Source organism: Schistocerca gregaria, chromosome 5 (genome assembly GCF_023897955.1).
Source record: "Schistocerca gregaria isolate iqSchGreg1 chromosome 5, iqSchGreg1.2, whole genome shotgun sequence".
In the NCBI taxonomy this organism is placed as follows: Eukaryota; Metazoa; Arthropoda; class Insecta; order Orthoptera; family Acrididae; genus Schistocerca; species Schistocerca gregaria.
This window is the reverse complement of record NC_064924.1, coordinates 237000176-237019325: the sequence shown is the minus strand read 5'-3', so window position 1 is coordinate 237019325 and position 19150 is coordinate 237000176. Positions and strand designations below refer to the sequence as shown.

Sequence of the window (19150 nt, the reverse complement as noted above, 5' to 3'; positions counted from 1 at the left end):
TACAACATCCACAGTCAACGTCTCTCTTCAGGAGTTCTGGGAACGGGGGTGATGCAAAACTTTTTTGTTTTTTGATGTGTATATGATGGTAGACAACCACGCTCTCATTTACCAAGCCATAACTTGAGTGAACAGCATGGCTATCGAGAAGAAAGACCGTGTGCTGTTAATGAAACTATTTTATATGGATGGCAGCAGCCACGCGGGGTAGCTGCGTGGTCTAGGGCGTCTTGTCACGGTCCGTATGGCTGTGGTCATCAGTCCCCAAGACTTAGAACTTCTTGAACCTAACTAACCTAAGGACATCATGCACATCCATGCTCGAGGCAGGATTCGAACCTGCGACCGTAGCAGCCTCGTGGTTCCGGACTGAAGCGCGTAGAACCGCTTGGTCACAGCGGCCGGCCACAATTTAGTACTGGAGGCTAAAAATCGTAAACGGAGGCCAAGAGATGAATGTAGTAAGCGGGTTCCAAAGAATGTAAGGGATGTAGGCTGCAGTAGGTATTCGGAGATGAAGACCCTTCCACATGATAGAATAGCATCGAGAGATCCATCACACCAGACTTCCGACTAAAGACCGAAAAAATAACAACAACAACAACAACAAAAATCGAGATATAACGAAAACTGGAAAGTAGCAAACTAAAGTGGCAAAAACCTGTAAATGTCTTGAGTCAACGCTGTAATAAATTGTAAATTTTTGAACTCTGCAAACTTTTCTGATGGTCGCGGAGTACAGTTCAGTTCGTAGTCAGATTCTCTGACAGCATCATGTAACGAGTTCGTAGGTTGTTATTGTCCGATCAGTATAAGCAGTTGTTTTTTTAGGTTTTGTCGATGAGAACTAAAATTGACGAAAATTAAATAAATAACGATGTTTTCATTATTATGAATCACTAGAGCCAGGAAGTACCTGACGTTAACTCGAATCTGTGGCAAATAAGAGACTGTACAGTGTGCATCTACGATTCGACAACAGTTAAAAAGCAAGTTAAGTTACATACATGGTTCAAATGGCTCTGGGCACTATGCGACTTAACTTCTGAGGTCATCAGTCCCCTAGAACTTAGAACTACTTTAACCTAACTAACCTAAGTACATTACACACATCCATGCCCGAGGCAGGATTCGAACCTGTGACCGTAGCGGTCGCGCGGTTCCAGACTGTAGCGCCCAGAACCGCTTGGCCACCTCGGCCGGCTACATACATAGAAATTTGTAACTTGCAATCAAATAGAAGTTCATAAAAATTCGTTTAATTAAAATCTAAGTATAAAGTGGACTGTGAATTTATGGTGAACAGAGAACAGGGAAGTTACAGCCGTCAGAAGCGAAAATAAGGATCTCAAATAAGCGTGATAACTGTTGCTTTTCACTATGAAGCGTAGCGTCTTGCATCGAGCATATGTAAGGAAGAGACGGAAGCGAGCTGATAGATACAATGAGTCGTGGCTATCTCTCTGATCCAGTAGCTAGCCGCATGTAGTTACGACTGTGACCGAAAGGTGTCAGCACCTTACGAACTATGAAATAGCAAGCAGTTGAAACATTTTGCTAACAAAACTGACCTATTATGACTATTACGACTCTCATTAATTGTCGTTGATTTAATTTGTTTATAAATGTGAATTATGGTGTGAATGGAAAGTAAGATAATAAATAAATATCGTTATGTCTAAACTGAGTATACGTTCGTGTGAGAACTGTGTAGTGCGAGAGTGAATAATACTCAGGGGAAATTGTATAGTTCAATGAGCCAATTTATGGGATTGGGGGAATAAGAACTATTTTACGATAATTCTATTAACTGAAGAACGAGTTGTTTTTATAATTGTGGATTTTCTGAAGTGGGTCATTTAGACATTGTTGATAAACGTTATTACGTTGTGAGTGGTCAAATGTAAAAGACGCGGGATTGATCGGATTGACTATGATGTGTATCAGCCCCTCACACGGCAGTACCCTGTCGGGTATTTTGTGGGCAAAAGAATTGCTTTGCGAAGTCTATAGAGTTCAGTTTGGAGCTCAGTCATCATCGGGTTAGGCTACCGATATAAGGAGCTCTGAACAGGTGATAATTGTGCAGAAGAATGATTAAAACTTGACTGTGGACTGCCGCAAAACTGAATAAGAACGTATGAGAAAATACGAACACGTGAAATTCCGATTTTACTTGTAAACCGTGACTTTTGAATAACCAAAATCCGCGTGGCGTGTTATACAAACCGTGACTGCAAACTGAAAGTTCGTAGTGGTCAAATTGTGGAATATTTGAGTAAGCATTTTGTCACAGATAATTCGTTTTGTAATCCTTTCTGGCATCAGATTTCGTTCAGTACCATAAGCTGGCGATAGTGAGTGAGTGCGACTGCGTGTACGGGTGCCGAATTTCTAACTTGAAATTTGCTCAAATTTGGTGTGTTTTGTATGACACAAGTGCCAATATTAGGAAATTTCCGCTCACAACTACGTTTCAATTAATCGCTCAGCTAACTTCATATTGAAAAACTTTTGTTTCACCTGAAACTTCCTGGCAGATTAAAACTGTGTGCCCGACCGAGACTCGAACTCGGGACCTTTGCCTTTCGCGGGCAAGTGCTCTACCAACTGAGCTACCGAAGCACGACTCACGGCCGGTACTCACAGCTTTACTTCTGCCAGTATCCGTCTCCTACCTTCCAAACTTTACAGAAGCTCTTCTGTGAACCATGCAGAACTAGCACTCCTGAAAGAAAGGATACTGCGGAGACATGGCTTAGCCACAGCCTGGGGGATGTTTTCAGAACGAGATTTTCACTCTAGTACCCGACAGGGTACTGCCCTGTGAGGGGCTGATACACATCATAGTCAATCCGATCAATCCCGCGTCTTTTACATTTGACATTCTAGAGTGAAAATCTCGTTCTGGAAACATCCCCCAGGCTGTGGCTAAGCCATGTCTCCGCAGTATCCTTTCTTTCAGGAGTGCTAGTTCTGCATGGTTCACAGAAGAGCTTCTGTAAAGTTTGGAAGGTAGGAGACGGATACTGGCAGAAGTAAAGCTGTGAGTACCGGCCGTGAGTCGTGCTTCGGTAGCTCAGTTGGTAGAGCACTTGCCCGCAAAAGGCAAAGGTCCCGAGTTCGAGTCTCGGTCGGGCACACAGTTTTAATCTGCCAGGAAGTTTCATATCAGCGCACTCTCCGCTGCAGAGTGAAAATCTCATTCTGGATTTGTTTCACCTGTTGGATTCTTATAATTCTTCTGGTTCTACTACAGCCTTTCCAGTAGAAGAATATCATTCATTTTTAACAGGGAAGGTGTGTTGACGGCAGAGGAAGAAATTCTCCACAAGATGATGAGTGGGCATTTTCTACAAGACGATCAAAATTAACCGCACCGTTACGACTATACATAAGGTGAGCCTGAGCACCTTCGACAAAATTTGGGAGATTGTGGGCAGATATTTTGTGAGTATTTTGCTATACGGGACCCAAAATCTCTGACGGCTAGTTAAAGAGTAATAATATAATTATGAATTATTCAGTTTGTTACCCCAATTAAATTTGTTGCTGTGAAACTACAAAGGAATTTTTGCTGGGTGCAATTTTGTCCATGTAAGATTCTCAGTCCAGTTGTGTGGCCTATGTTCATAGTTCAAGCAACGCGCCTACGAATTGTGGCACGATTGTTATATATCGGATTTGACACATTCTCTCCCATATCGCCAGCCTGCTTAGCTAGTGGGGCGAACTGAAACGGGTGTCTTGCGACGTCTGCCCCGAGCAGATACTACGAACGAAAACGAACAAAATAAGATTTAAAAAAAAAAATGGTAACGTGTTTGCCTACCATGCAGCGGACCCGGGTTCGATTCCCGGCTGGGTTGAAGGTTTTCTCCACTCTTGGACTGGGTGTTGTGTTGTCCTCGTCATCATTTCTCATCATCACCTACGCGCAGGTTGCCCAATGCGGCGTCATCTGAAATAAGACTTGCACCCGACGGGCGAACTTCCCCAGATGGGGCCTACCGACCGTTAATGACACACGATCATTTCATTTCATTTATTCCATATCGGGAGGCCTGGCGTACTTCGCGCGTCACCTCTCTTCCACTGTAACGCGGAAGGATGCGGTTTATCGTTGCTGGCTATGCATAGATAAAAGTACAGGGAAGTGGTTGCCGTCGTGGCTGAGAACAGCTCAGCATCGCGTCGCTGAGTTATTTTTCAGTGAACCCATACACGAAGTGTATATCGACCAAGTCTTCATTAATAATGAACCTGCCCTTATCGCTAAGTATCACTGTCAACAGTCAACTATCACTGCCAGCAAAGCACATTCGAGACAGAACCGAGTAGGAGGCCCACTGCATTCAAGCTTGAGAGCGAAGAGCATAATATGTCTTACTGTTGTCAAAAGTTGATGTCTTGATTGAATGAAATAAGTTTGTTCCAATTAAGATACACAGTGCATGCCGTCGATGTTTACACTCTTATGCGGGTTCAGAGGGAGGAAAAATGTGTGAAACACAGAAAAGGCAGCACATTATCATGCGCAGTACGGTGCAGGAAAACCATTGCCATTTAAAAAAGTTTCCAGTCGCCTCGGAATAGATAAATGCAGGTCCTATATGGTTTTCAAGGAGATCTTACACTATTATTCTCGCAAAGTAGTGGCAAGTTCAGGTGACGATGATGTAGGTGGAATTCGATGACGCACCCTTCTTTCCAAAACAGAGCTCAAAACTAATAATATTGATATTAAAAAGGATAACACTTCCTACTTTTTTGCAAAATTGTATTTGTTTAGTCATGAATCGACTTTCGGCTTCCCAAGTGCTGCATTTTGTCTTTATTATTGAATAAAAATTTTGATACGTTATTGGTATTATAAAATGAGTGCTGTAGATGCGAGACTAATTTTTTTGCAGGATTGTCTGAAATGTTGCCAGTGTATAGAATATTGCACCAGGTTTCGAAATTATAGATTGATTGCTGTTGAAGAGCGTACAGAAATGATGTAATTTTATTCGTTTTCTTTTTTTGTAGAATGTTATCAATCAGGGCAGAGCTAAAACCGTTGTTGGAAGTTATTTGCTTGATTGTTTGTAGTTCTGACTGAAAGGCTAATTTGGATAATGGAACAGATACGATTTACCATTGAATGGAAAGCTACTTGTTTGTGGTTGTGTGGATGTTCGGAGCTTGCATGGATTAGTGTATCAGTAGATGTGTCTTTTCGGTAAATGCTAAACACTTGTTTTCTTGTACTAATATATATATTCTGTTTGCGTTGATTCCCTGAGGAGGGCCCTTCAGACTTAGTCCCTGAGAATATGTTGTATTAGTTGATTGTATTCCGTGATACGAGACTGTCAGTTCAGAGCCGAAGCTGCAGTCCTAGAAACTACTGAAGATAAGTAATTTCATTGTACTATGTGTTTCTTGAATAATAATCCTTCTCTCTAACAGTGTGCCGTACCGCATATTTCTGCAACCTGGACTCCTTCAGCTCCTATCAATATATATATGCCCAAGAAGTTTATAGAAGAGCCTTGCAGCTCCATCATTGTAAACCTACTAGCGAAAGATCTTGATTATATCATTTAAAAAGCCGGTTTTAAACCTACGTTTGGTATCAAAAATTCTTTGGCTTAAAAAATTAGATATGCAAATTCTACGCAGTTCTAAACCAGTATCATTTGACGTCACTAGATTATTTTGCAAATGTTCCTACTGATGAATCCACAACCATATAAATAGGTGCTTTGGGTAAATCCAAAATAAATCCTGTAGAAGTACGTGACATATTTGATGCTACTCAAATTTGTGTAAACGAGAATTACTTCCAGTTTCAAAACGAGTATTATAGCCAGTCTGATGGCTAGCTGTGGGTTCACCTCTTAGTCCTAAAGTATCCGCAATTTTTATGAACAATATCGAAAAAAATTTTTTACAGAAAGAGCCACTGAATTGAAAAATTAAGTACTGATTCAGGTACGTCGATAATGTGTAGTGGTTTTGGACTGGTACCACTGCTCAGAAGTGAGGAGAGTCGGAGATGTACTCGGAAAAGGCTTGGAGACAAAGGAGGCTTCCAACCGGATTACATCATCGTGAGACAGAGATTCCGAAACCAGAGACGGATTGCAAGGCGTACCCAGGAGCAGAAATAGATACAGATAATAATTCAGTAATGATGAAGAGTAGGCTGCAGTTTAAGAGAAACGTCTGAAAGGACCAGTGCGGAAAGAATGGCTAAATATAGCAATGAGGGATGATGAGAGGCATTTAAAGTTCCCTAACGCTTCAGACGCTGCGATACCGAATATAACAATTGAAGATGAATGGATTTATCTAAAAAGGACTATCACTAAAGTTGGACAGAAAAATACATGTACAAGGAAGGTAACTGCGAAGAAAATTGAGTAATAGAACAAATACTTCAATTAATCGACGAAAGAAGGACAAAGTGTTAGGAAACGTCAGGACTACAGGAATAGAAGTCAGCTACGAGCGAAATAAAATTGAAGTGCAGGCAAGCTAAAGCGGAAAGCTTGCAGGGAAAATACGATGAAATGGAAAACGGAATGTTCGTCAAAAAGACAGATTCAGAATACAGAAAGGGCAGAACAACATTAGATGAAAGTAAAAGCAAAGACGTGAACATTAAAAGAGTGCAATGGGGCGAGAATGCTACTGCCGAATGCAGAGAAGAGAGAGGCTAGATGGAAGAGTATACTAAAGGCCTATATGAAGGGGAGGAACGGTCTGATGACGTGATAGTAGAAGAAAATGGAGACGATATGAAAGAGATAACGTATTCAGTGTCAAATTTAAAAGAACTTTGGGAGACTTGAGATCAAATAAGGCAGTAGGAATAAATACCATCCCTTTGGAATGTATAAAATTATTAGGGGAACTGGCAACCAAAGGGCTATTCAAGTTGGTTTGTAGAATCTGTAAGACTGGATAATACAATCAGACTTTCGGAAAAACATCATCCACATAGTTCCTGAGAAAAGAGCAGAAGTGCAAAAACTATCGCTCAGTCAGCTTAACGGTTTATGCATCCAAGTTGATAACTAGAAAAATAGACAGACGAATGAAAAAGAAAACTGAGGATCTGTTATATGACGATCAGCCTCGCTTTACAAAAAGTAAAGACAACCTTGACGTTACATTTCATAATGGAAGTAGGAGTCAAGAAGTATAAGGCCACGTTCATAGAATTTGTCGACCTAGGAAAAGCATTCATCAAAGTAAAATGGCGTACATTTTTGAAATTCTCAGAAAAAACAGATGTTAACTACAGGAAAATACGGGTAAAAAACATCAACAGGGAAGAATAACAATGGAAGACTAAGAACGAGATTTTCGCATTAAAAAGGACAGAAATGCAGTCTTTTGACGTTGCTGTTCAATCTATACGTCGAAGAAGCAATGACGGAAATAAACGAAAGGTTGAAGATTGGCATTAAAATTCAGTGGGAACGCATACCAATGATAAGATTCGGTAACCAGAAGAAAGTAATGAAGGAGTGGTAGAAACGAGAACAGCGAGAAACTTAATATGAAATCTGGATGCTACGAAGTAGACGAAGCTAAGTAAGCAGAGTAACACGTGGCGGACGAAGCAAGGAAGGCATAAAAAGTAAACTGTCACAGTCAAACAGGCCGTCCTGGATAAAAGTAGTAAACTAGTATCAAACATCGGTCTTAATACGAGGGTGAATTTTCCTAGAATATACGTCTGAAGCACAGCAATGTATCGAAACGCGTCATGGACTATGGGAAAGAAGGCAACAGAAGCATCTGAGACAACGTGTTACAGAAAGATGTTGAAAATTAGGGAGTCCAATAAGGTAAGAAATGAGAAGGTTCCCTCCAGAATCGACGAGGAAAGGAAGATGTTGAGAACACTGACAAGAAGGGATAGAGGAAATAACATGTGTTAAGACATCAGGGAATAACCTCCATGGTACAAGAGGAAGATGTTGAGGGTATAAATTGTATGGGAAGACAGAGACTCTAACACATCCAACAAATAATTGAGGATATCGGGTGCAAGTGCTTACCATGGCATGAAAAGGTTGGCGCAGGAGAGAGGTCGTATCAAACCAGTAAGAAAACTGATGACACCCCGCCTAAAAAAAAAAAAAAAAAAAAAAAAAAAATAAATAAAAAAGGCGGCCTCTCGTAGTACTATTGCGACTCGCTTGTGGTGGCTTATGGTAGACATTCCAAACAGTCATAGGCCAATGCTGCTGCGGCGTGGCTAATACACCTTTTGAATCTCCAGATTAGTCTCTTTGGCTGCTCTAGTGCTTCTCAAGTGGTCGTTATCCTACTTAGGAATCACGAGCCGGTCTGCCCCAACTTCCTGAACTGCGACATCGTGCAGTTTTAGTAGCCAGTGAGAGTCGAGAACAACGTTTCCTCGGAGAAAGGTGAGTCAGTAATTTATTGCTGTCCAGCGGTACCGTCCCATCAGCTGCTACGCGCAGTTATTGTGACGAATCGGAGATCTGGACGCTTTTCGATTCGTTGTGACTCCACAGCATAATTGGATGTTACACGACACGCTGCCCGATGCATTTTAATTAAAACTTGGGTGTCAAATTATGTCTACTCTTCAGTTGAAACTATGTGACGCCAGTCACCGAAGCGGAGTTAGAGAATGAGTGAATTAAAGAAAGGAATAAGAACGTAGGAAAATCAGTTCTGCATCTACATCTGCAGGCCACCGTATGGGGTATGGTAGAGGATACCACCTACCACTGCTACTTTTTCCCTTTGTTATTCTACTCGCAAATGGAGGGAGGGAAAAAGGACTGTCTATATGCCTCCACACGAGACTTAATGTCTTCGTGGTCCTCACGCCAATTGCACTTTGACGGCAGTAGAAGCATTCTGCAGTCAGCTGCAAATGTCACTTCTCTAAATTTTCTCCATGGTTTTCCCCGAAAAGAAGGCCGTCTTCCCTCCAGGAATTCCCATTTGTTGACGAAGCAACTCACCAGCATTTGCAAGTTTATCAAATCTACAGGATAAAATCTACCAGCACGACTCTGATTGCTTCGATATCTACCTTAATCCGACCAGCTGCGCTCCCAAACGCTCGACCAGTACTGGAGAAAAGTATTCTTCTCGTGGCCTCCTTTGTAGATGTGCTGCAAGGCACTCTTCCAATGAACCGAAATCGCCTCCCATACCACAGACCTTTCTTGCTTGATCCATTTCATATCACTCTGCAACGTTACATCTACATATTTAATCGACGTGAGTGTGCAAGCAGCATGCCACTACAACTGTATTCCAATATTACTGGATTCTGCATTAACTTACGTTTTGCTATATTTGGCGAAAGCTGTCATCAATCACACCTAATAGAAATTCTGGTTAGGTCGGCCTGCATCCTTCTACTGCCACTCAAAGAAGATACTTTTCCCTTTACCACTAGAACTGTATTCCAATATTACTGGATTCTGCATTAACTTACGTTTTGCTATATTTGGCGAAAGCTGTCATCAATCACACCTAATAGAAATTCTGGTTAGGTCGGCCTGCATCCTTCTACTGCCCTTTACTACAGCGTCATCAGCAATCAGTCGCAGTCTGCTGCTTATCCTAACCTACGTGTCAAACGCTTTGCGGAAATCTAGGAATACGGAATCTGCCTGTTGTCCTACGTCCATAGTGTAGGATAATATATGAGAAAAGGGTAAGCTGAGATTCGCACGAACGGTTCTTGCAAATCCGCGTTGATTTGTGGACATAAGCTTTTCTGCCTCAAGGACATTTATTGTATTTGAATTTAGGAATGTTCAAGATTTCTGCAGGATACCGATGTTAAGGATATTGAGGTGGTCGGTTCTTTTACCCTTGTTAAATACAGGAGTCACGTGCTTCTTTTCCAGTAGCTTAATGTTACGCGCTAGTCGACAGGTGCGCAATAACTGCAACCTGAGTAAGGTGCCAATGTTTAGAGTATTCTGTAAACCTAACAGGGATTCCAGCCGGTCCTGGTGACTTACTTGTTTTCTGTTGCTTCTCAACGACAAGGATTCCTATTTGCATATCCTGTACACGGGGATCTGTGCGACGGTCAAACAAATGGTCATGTCTGCACGATCTTCATTCGTGAATGATTTTTTATAGGTGAATTTTAAGACTTCAATTTCCATTTTGCCGTCTTCTATCGCCACACTAAAGTGGTCGATAAGCGTCTGAACAGAAGCGACTTTATGTGAGACCCTAATTTTCTCGGGATCTCGGCAAGTTCATCCGCTAAAGTAGGCCTACGATAGTGGAAGTTGTTTGCTTCATGTTCAATATAAATGCACGAATTTCAATTAATTTTTGCGTACCGACATTTTCCCGTTCTCTTTTGCTTCGTCGGCATTTTTCCGAATTTTGTTATTAAACCACAGTGGGTCTTTTTCGTCCCTAATCCAGTTACCCGACGCATACTTCTCCAGAGCTAGATTTGCAATCAGTTTAAACTTTCCTCATAATTCCTCTGCGTCCATCATATTGGAACTAAATGATGTCCATTCATTAAGTTCACAACTGCTTGTCTCCTCTTACCATCATAAATACTCTCCTAGCCTTCTTTAAAGGTTTATTAACTGTAGCAACCACCATCACTATGGTAACACCATTACCACTTATCCCTTCCCTATACTGACAGCGTCGATAAGATCCAGCCTGTGGCTACAAGGTCTAAAATATTTCCACTTCGAATGGGTTGTCTAACTAGTTGCTCAAGACAATTTTGGGAAGACCATTTAGGAAAATTTCACAAGACTCTCTGTCCGTAACACGTGCAATGAATCCACAGTCATCGTAGCCTACACTCAGCAGGTTCGAGCCGCGTCCAAATAGTACTGCATGATAGGGTTATTTTCGTGCTACTGAGCGTAGACTTCTCTGAATGATTCGACAAGTGGTACACCGCTAGCCAGATCTCACATATTGCCACCTGATGGCCACATAACAGCCGCCGGGTGCTGCAAGCCGCTGCTTTAGCATTTAGCCATTTGTCTTAAGGACATCGGTACGACAACTGTTCAGAAACCATTGGTGTCACCAGAACTTGGGACGGCACTTTAGCGTTACGGAAGAGGGCTAAGTAATACCTGTGCTGACTGTGTGACAACTTGCTGGTAACTGCCATCGAGTCGGCAACTGCTGTTGACCGGGCAGCCACTGTAAAATCTGGGGAAGAATCATCACATAATTACCATCCGCTGGTGCAGCCATCAGCGTCAGTCAGCATTCAATGGGATCACTTGGAGTTGGGTCCTGCATCTAGCGCCAACAGCCCCGAAGTTCGAACCGGGACCCAACTAATCACTGCCTGCTTTTTCCTGGATGGTACTGCCTTCGATCCAAGTCGCTGCTGGACCGGATACCGACACCATCCAACTGCCGTGTGACTGTGGAGCACGACTGCATCACCACCAATGACTTAGTGGCCATCTGCTGTCTGCCCAGCGAGAGCTCTCAGCTCCTGACCACACAACACTGATAGCAGCAGAAGCCAGGATACGGACAATGCACTGTTGCCGAGGACCGTGGGTTCGACGTCGATCGTGCTTGCTGGACATGGAGCTGGAGTGTGCTGTTCCACACCAAGTCTAATAAATGTACACGGCTGCAACATGAGTAGCCTTGTTTGCTCCTACAACGCAGTAGCGAGCACAAGGGTGAGGGTGGGGAGGCCTGGATGGCTACTCTAGCCAGCCTACACCGTATCAGTTGTTGCCAGATACCAGCCATCATTAATTTCGCAAGACACACAACAAGTGAGAATGGGGAAACACGACCACCTAACATAAAGCCACTTGTGTCACCAACTCTCAAACGACATGTAAGGTATCACCAGGTGGCGTTAGACTTCACCAGCTACACATACATTCTGGGAACATGAGCTCTTATGTCGGTAGACCTAATTAGTAAAGCATGCACATGCAGGATTGAAAATATTTATATTTTTCTATAAAGAAATTTTTTGTATTCAGTTAGATATCGCACCAATATTAACACTCAAAATTGAGTGGTCAGTTTAGAAATAAAACAATGGGATTTTTTACATTGTTTGTCCCCAACGAGAAAGTGTCTGGAATCTGGTTGATTTTAGCCTCAAATCGCTAACTACATTCAGTCTCTTCCTGTACATTTTTTCCAGAAATGCAAAGTTGAAAAGACTTGTTCACATAGACTGGTTTTCGAAACACTCATCAAGTGTCTCAGCGCAGTTTTGGCAACTGCTGGATACTCTTGCTGAACACTTATCCAGAATGGGAGAACTGGTGTTGTTTTAAAAATGATTTTACCGTCTGGTCATATGATAGTTCAGTTAACAAGTCTACTCCACTTGATAACATATTTGATTTTTTAAAGTAATCTTCTTCAAAGATATTTTTGTGCCACTAGAGTTTGCCCTCAATTTTATGCAAGTAGTTCCTAAGAGAAACATGAAAAGGCTTAGATACTGCTCTAGTACATCTAGTTACTAGACTTCTCATTCATATGAATGAAGAATAAAATACACTCCTGGAAATTGAAATAAGAACACCGTGAATTCATTGTCCCAGGAAGGGGAAACTTTATTGACACATTCCTGGAGTCAGATACATCACATGATCACATTGACAGAACCACAGGCCCATAGACACAGGCAACAGAGAATGCACAATGTCGGAACTAATACAGTGTATATCCACCTTTCGCAGCAATGCAGGCTGCTATTCTCCCATGGAGACGATCGTAGAGATGCTGGATGTAGTCCTGTGGAACGGCTTGCCATGCCATTTCCACCTGGCGCCTCAGTTGGACCAGCGTTTGTGCTGGACGTGCAGACCGCGTGAGACGACGCTTCATCCAGTCCCAAACATGCTCAATGGGGGACAGATCCGGAGATCTTGCTGGCCAGGGTAGTTGACTTACAGCTTCTAGAGCACGTTGGGTGGCACGGGATACATGCGGACGTGCATTGTCCTGTTGGAACAGCAAGTTCCCTTGCCGGTCTAGGAATGGTAGAACGATGGGTTCGATGACGTTTTGGATGTACCGTGTACTATTCAGTGTCCCCTCGACGATCACCAGAGGTGTACGGCCAGTGTAGGAGATCGCTCCCCACACCATCATGCCGGGTGTTGGCCCTCTGTGCCTCGGTCGTATGCAGTCCTGATTGTGGCGCTCACCTGCACGGCGCCAAACACGTATACGACCATCATTGGCACCAAGGCAGAAGCGACTCTCCTCGCTGAAGACGACACGTCTCCATTCGTCCCTCCATTCACGCCTGTCGCGACACCACTGGAGGCGGGCTGCATGATGTTGGGGCGTGAGCGGAAAACGGCCTAACGGTGTGCGGGACCGTAGCCCAGCTTCATGGAGACGGTTGCGAATGGTCCTCGCCGATACCCTAGGAGCAACAGTGTCCCTAATTTGCTGGGAAGTGGCGGTGCGGTCCCCTACGGCACTGCGTAGGATCCTACGGTCTTGGCGTGCATCCATGCGTCGCTGCGGTCCGGTCCCAGGTCGACGGGCACGTGCACCTTCCGCCGACCACTGGCGACAACATCGATGTACTGTGGAGACCTCAAGCCCCACTTGTTGAGCAATTCGGCGGTACGTCCACCCGGCCTCCCGCATGCCCACTATACGCCCTCGCTCAAAGTCCGTCAACTGCACGCTGTCGCGGCATGCTACCAGTGTTAAAGACTGCGATGGAGCTCCGTATGCCACGGCAAACTGGCTGACACTGACGGCGGCGGTGCACAAATGCTGCGCAGCTAGCGCCATTCGACGGCCAACACCGCGGTTCCTGGTGTGTCCGCTGTGCCGTGCGTGTGATCATTGCTTGTACAGCCTTCTCGCAGTGTCCGGAGCAAGTATGGTGGGTCTGACACACCGGTGTCAATGTGTTCTTTTTTCCATTTCCAGGAGTGTATATAATCTCAGAATAAGACAAGTAAGTAAAATAAATTACTATTAGATTTCAAAATCATAGTGTCTGAAAAATTAACTGTTTTAGAATAAGTTACCAAGGAGCGAAAATTAGTGTTTACAATTAGGACTATTGACTATGTTTGCACAAAATTTAGAAGAATATACGATTTAAAATTACCTGAGGCTGGAGGCCAAAGATTTGAGGTTATCTTTTATGCTTTTAGCTGTTGCTTCCTTGCCAATTTTGATTTCATCCGTTTCCGCCGGCCGATGTGGCCGAGTGGTTCTAGGAGCTTCAGTCTGGAACCGCGCGACCGCTACGGTCGCAGGTTCGAATCCTGCCTCGGGGATGGATGTTTGTGATGTCCTTAGATTAGTTAGGTTTAAGTAGTTCTAAGTTCTAGGGGACTGATGACCTCCGATGTTAAGTCCCATAGTGCTCAGAGCTATTTGACCATTTTTTTTTCATCCGTTCCCAGAAAATCATACAAGACTGGTAATAAATATAATTTATTTTCGAGAAACACTATTGAGAAAATTCAGAGAAGCGGCATTTTTAGCCGACTGCCGAAACGATTCTACTGCCGCTAACATACATTGGGCATAAGGACCACGAAGAAAAGATACGAGAAATCAGGGCTCTTACGGTGGCATATAGATAGCCGTTTTTCCGCGCACTGTTCGCGATTGGGGTAGAAAACGAAACGACTAGTTGTGGTATGAAGCACTCTCCGCCACGCACCGTACGGTGGCTTGTGGAGTATCTACGTAGATCTAGATGTAGAACGTACTTTTCAGCTAATATGCTGATTAAATGCTCCGTTGCTCTCAATGAATTTGATTCTGATAAATCATTTCCTAATTGATCGGACGCAATGTATCTAAAACAAATAGCTTAAAAATGAAACTAAGAAACTACTTCGCTCATACGATTGCCACCGAGTGGAATTCAGAAGAAAGAGCAGCCATTATATAAGAAAGGGAGGAATATTACGTTGGCTTCCTGTGGACACTGGGACAATTACAAATGAAGCAGTAACCCTGATTGGTCAAGAAGAGTGGCAGTGTGCGATACAGGTATTTCACATGTTCTCTTTTTGCGTAAAGATTTCATACAGATACCAATCAGCAATGACATTCATTATCAATGTTTAAGTAGGCTCAAATAACATCAGCCGCTTCTAGCAGAAATATTTTAAAAAAATTACGTTCACAGCAATGCATTAGTCGACCACAATATTATTGCACTTGGAAATGAGGGCGCTTCGGTCGGCTTATTGTGAGTTCTTATCTTGATATTCCACGAGAACACGCTGAACCACTTGATGGTATACGCGCAACTTTCTTAGTCATCACAGTACTTGTTCACTGTAACATCACCACAGCTTTCCGACAATGGAAACGGGAGGCCAAGTGCAGTGATATCGTGGTCCAGTGGTACCTGGTGCAGCGCACTGATGCACCTATTGGTGGTCTAATGGGAGCTCAGATTTCTCCCCGGGTTTGTCAAGGTAACAAATGCCACAAGATAAGTTGCGATATCTTTTGTTTTCAACTGTGACTACATCAAGTATGAAGGTAGGGTTGAACGTTAATTCAATTGCAGTATTTTTATTTATTTGTGTGAATATATTCATGAATGTAATATTAAATGTTGATGTTGGTTACTAGTTCGGATTTTCTCATCTATCGTGAACTGAAATCCTGATAGAATGTGATTGCTAGATAAATTTTGTTGCTCTCGTCATTCTAGTCATATCTCAGACCCTGGGTGACATTTCGTGGTATTGTTGAAGGAGCGATCCCAGCAATCACTTCTAATAGTTTATGGAGACAACTGAATACATAACTTGGAATACTTGTACAGCGTTAAAACAGAGTTTGATTTCTCAATCACTGTTCCTTCTCGTGTGGTTACCAGAGCAGAAAATTTGCAGTTGGAACAATTGTACATGCATATAAAATTAAAGAAATTTGAGTGATACAAAAATGATTGATGGCACCACTGGAGAAACGATACACTCACTAATCCAGCAATAACTTTAATCTTCCAAAAGTTTGAGTTAAATTTTGAATTTCCCACGACTAGAATCATTGCGATTATCAGCCTTCAGGAAGTATTACACACAACTTACTTGAGATGGTAACGGTACTTTTTGTAATGTAAGGAATTTTCAGATTACGATCAACTAACTGTTAAATGTGCTCAGTTTCACTTTATGAACTTTTCCTCCATTCAGTTCTTCACAAAAAAAACCCTGATCGACAAAACAGAGTATTTTCGTAAAGAATGAATTTGAGGATAACGGTTACTGACACATATTTTAGTTGTGCTGAAGCTCAAGTATGGTGAAAGAATCTGGTAGTTTTTTCTGTATAATCATCAGTAATATTATACTTGAAACACAATCTATCCCTTGTAGTGACTTCTTCGAATCATTTCAAATATCTGGGGGAGACATCACAGTAAGCAGACTTTGCTCAAAAACGTGCTACAAGAATCATGTGTGATAATTGTTATACCGGAGCCAAGGTCGTCCCTGAGGGCCGGCAACCCATATTACACCATAGAGGACGAGGTTGTCTATGCTCTAGGCGTACCAAAAGCACCGTGGTAAACACCAGCTATTCACATACAAGATACTGGAAACAGACATTCCGGGCACTACTTCCTGCAGGGGCAGCTCGAGCTACGTACGGTCTGCAGGAAATATCGCAACGCCAAAACCTTATTGGCTGGAGGCAGCAATTTAGGGGCTAGAACCAGCCGCGAAGTTCAGTTCACGCTGGATGCCGACCTCATGTACTGTGACAGTTGAAGATTACGTATTCGCCTTTGAGTTGGACTGTTATTAGTGTGTGTGTGTGTGTGTTACAACGAACCTTTGTGGAAAATTAGAAGTGAACTTTTGTTTTCCTCAGTTAGGAGACTTTTACTGGCATTGTTATTGTTACCTTTCGTTTGTTGTTCAGTCATCAACCTTGTGAACTTACATCAATAAAAGTTGTGTTTGTGAAATATTGCGAATTGGCAGTCACAACATTCTCACCCATGAATATCTTGTACACATCTGTTTAAGAAGTTAGGCATTTTGGCTACTGTTTCACAGTATATCTATTCCTTCATGGAGTTTGTTGTAAATAATCCAGTGCAGTTTAAAAGGAACAATGATGCACATAATTACAATAACAGAAGGAAAAATCGCATTAATTACTCCACATTAAGATTATCTCCAGCACAAAAAGGGTTCCGTAAAAACTTAATTATTTACAAAGACAAATCATCCATTCCGGGAATTGAGAATCTCTACCACGATGTACCACGCTGCCACGAAAATTTTGATTATTTACCCAAAGATGTTAAATGTCTGACAGACAAGGAAGTAAAATATGAAAAGAAACTGAAAAAGAAGAACTTCTAATTTTGGAATTTGTAAAAGGTGATGGGTAGAACTTATTAACTCACAGCAGTACTTAAAAAATTGTAGATATTCTTATTTATATATGAACGTGTAATGTGAATCTAAAATGACTCGCTCCACGTCTTTACGATTATTCGTACAGAAGATCCACGGAACAATAACTCTCGGAATAACGAAGCTGTCAATAACTATAGATCACACCACACTAAATTATTTGCCATCACATTTCGCAACGAAATAGCTAATTACCCATAGCGCTTTCCATCGCCTCGATGAACTCGTCTCTGTTGAGTGACAACCCAGAGTATTTGTAACCAGGAATGCTGCCCGACAGCTTCCTCTGTTGGTCGTATTTTTGGCCTTCCTTGCAGAAGAAATGTTCCCGCAGCTTGCACATACCGCTGGAGTCCAACTTCTCTAGAAGGTCAGCTTCGAAGGCATCGTCTTCATCAACCTCATCAAAGCTGAAAAGAAGTGAAAAAAAGCTGAAGAAGTCGGAACCAATCATTTTACAGTCCGGAGCTGATCTAATGGTCATGAAGGAGTTTATTATCAGATAAACTAAAAACTGTCCAGGTGCGAGTAGGAATCGCGCATTGAGGGTTCCGTAAAAACTTAATTATTTACAAAGACAAATCATCCATTCCGGGAATTGAGAATCTCTACCATTTTTGCCTATTGTCGCCATTGATACTGGCAAGATATCAGTCCCAAGGATTCCAAAATTTTCTAGAATATTTTAATTTCCGTAATATAAATGTGACATAAAGTCATGCAGGAGGCTGGCTACTGTAACTACAAAAACCAGACTGACTGGGTCGTAATGGTAAAAGACAAACATCAGGTAAGGAATGACTTTGTTGCTCATATGACGCGTTTCGGAATTTATCCATCATCAGACATCCAGGATCGCTCCTTGTCTGATGTTTGGCTTTTACCATTGACCCAGTCAGCTTGAATCCATTAATACTGAACGCTTTAATTTGTAGTTTGACGACGGATAACAAATGAGGTTCGAATCGTGCCTCGGGCATGGATGTGTGTGAAGTCCTTAGGTTAGTTAGGTTTAAGTAGTTCTAAGTTCTAGGGGACTGATGACCTAAGAAGTTAAGTCCCATTGTGCTCAGAGCCATTGTAAGTAGTCTGTTTAGGTTTTTTATATTGGTAACGCCACGTAGCGCTCTGATGAAAATCACTGGCTGTGCTGTGTGCAGTCAGTGGCTGGTTGGCATTGTTGTAATACTCGCCATTGTAGTGTTGGGCAGCTGGATGTTAACAGCGCGTAGCGTTGCGCAGTTGGAGGTGAGCCGCCAGCAGTGGTGGATGTGGGAAGAGAGATGGCGGAGTTTTGAAATTTGTAAGACTGGATGTCTTGAACTGCTATATACATTTTGACTTTTGAACACTATTGAGGTAAATACATTGTTTGTACTCTATTAAAATCTTGCATTTGCTAAGTATCCCTATCAGTAGTTAGTGCCTTCTGTAGTTTGAATCTTTTATGTAGCTGGCAGTAGTGGCGCTCGCTGTATTGCAGTAGTTCGAGTAACCAAGATTTTTGTGCGGTAAGTGATTTGTGAAACGTATAGCTTAATGTTAGTCAGGGCCATTCTTTTGTAGGGATTTTTGAAAGTCAGATTGCGTTGCGCTAAAAAATATTGTGTTTCAGTTTAAGCACAGTTTTGTAAAATTTTTCTAAGGGAACGTTTCACCATTTGAACCATTTTTTGGGTTCATTACTGCAATCGAGGCTGATACTGATAGTTTCTTATATATTAAATAAA

General features: G+C 42.3%; 1 protein-coding gene and 1 non-coding gene across 2 annotated transcripts in view; one reads left to right on the top strand and one right to left on the bottom strand.

Moving 5' to 3' along the window:
- LOC126273297 (uncharacterized) overlaps positions 1 to 17904 on the bottom strand; it is a 112453-nt gene extending 94549 nt beyond the window's left edge. Inside the window, exon 1 of the mRNA XM_049976843.1 lies at positions 17616 to 17904. Within this exon, the coding sequence (XP_049832800.1) occupies positions 17616 to 17904 (289 nt within the window). The remainder of the gene's footprint in view (positions 1 to 17615) is intronic.
- Positions 3068 to 3142, top strand: Trnal-caa (transfer RNA leucine (anticodon CAA)). The gene has a single exon. It is a non-coding gene; the product is annotated as a tRNA-Leu (tRNA).
- Positions 17905 to 19150: the final 1246 nt, after the last annotated feature.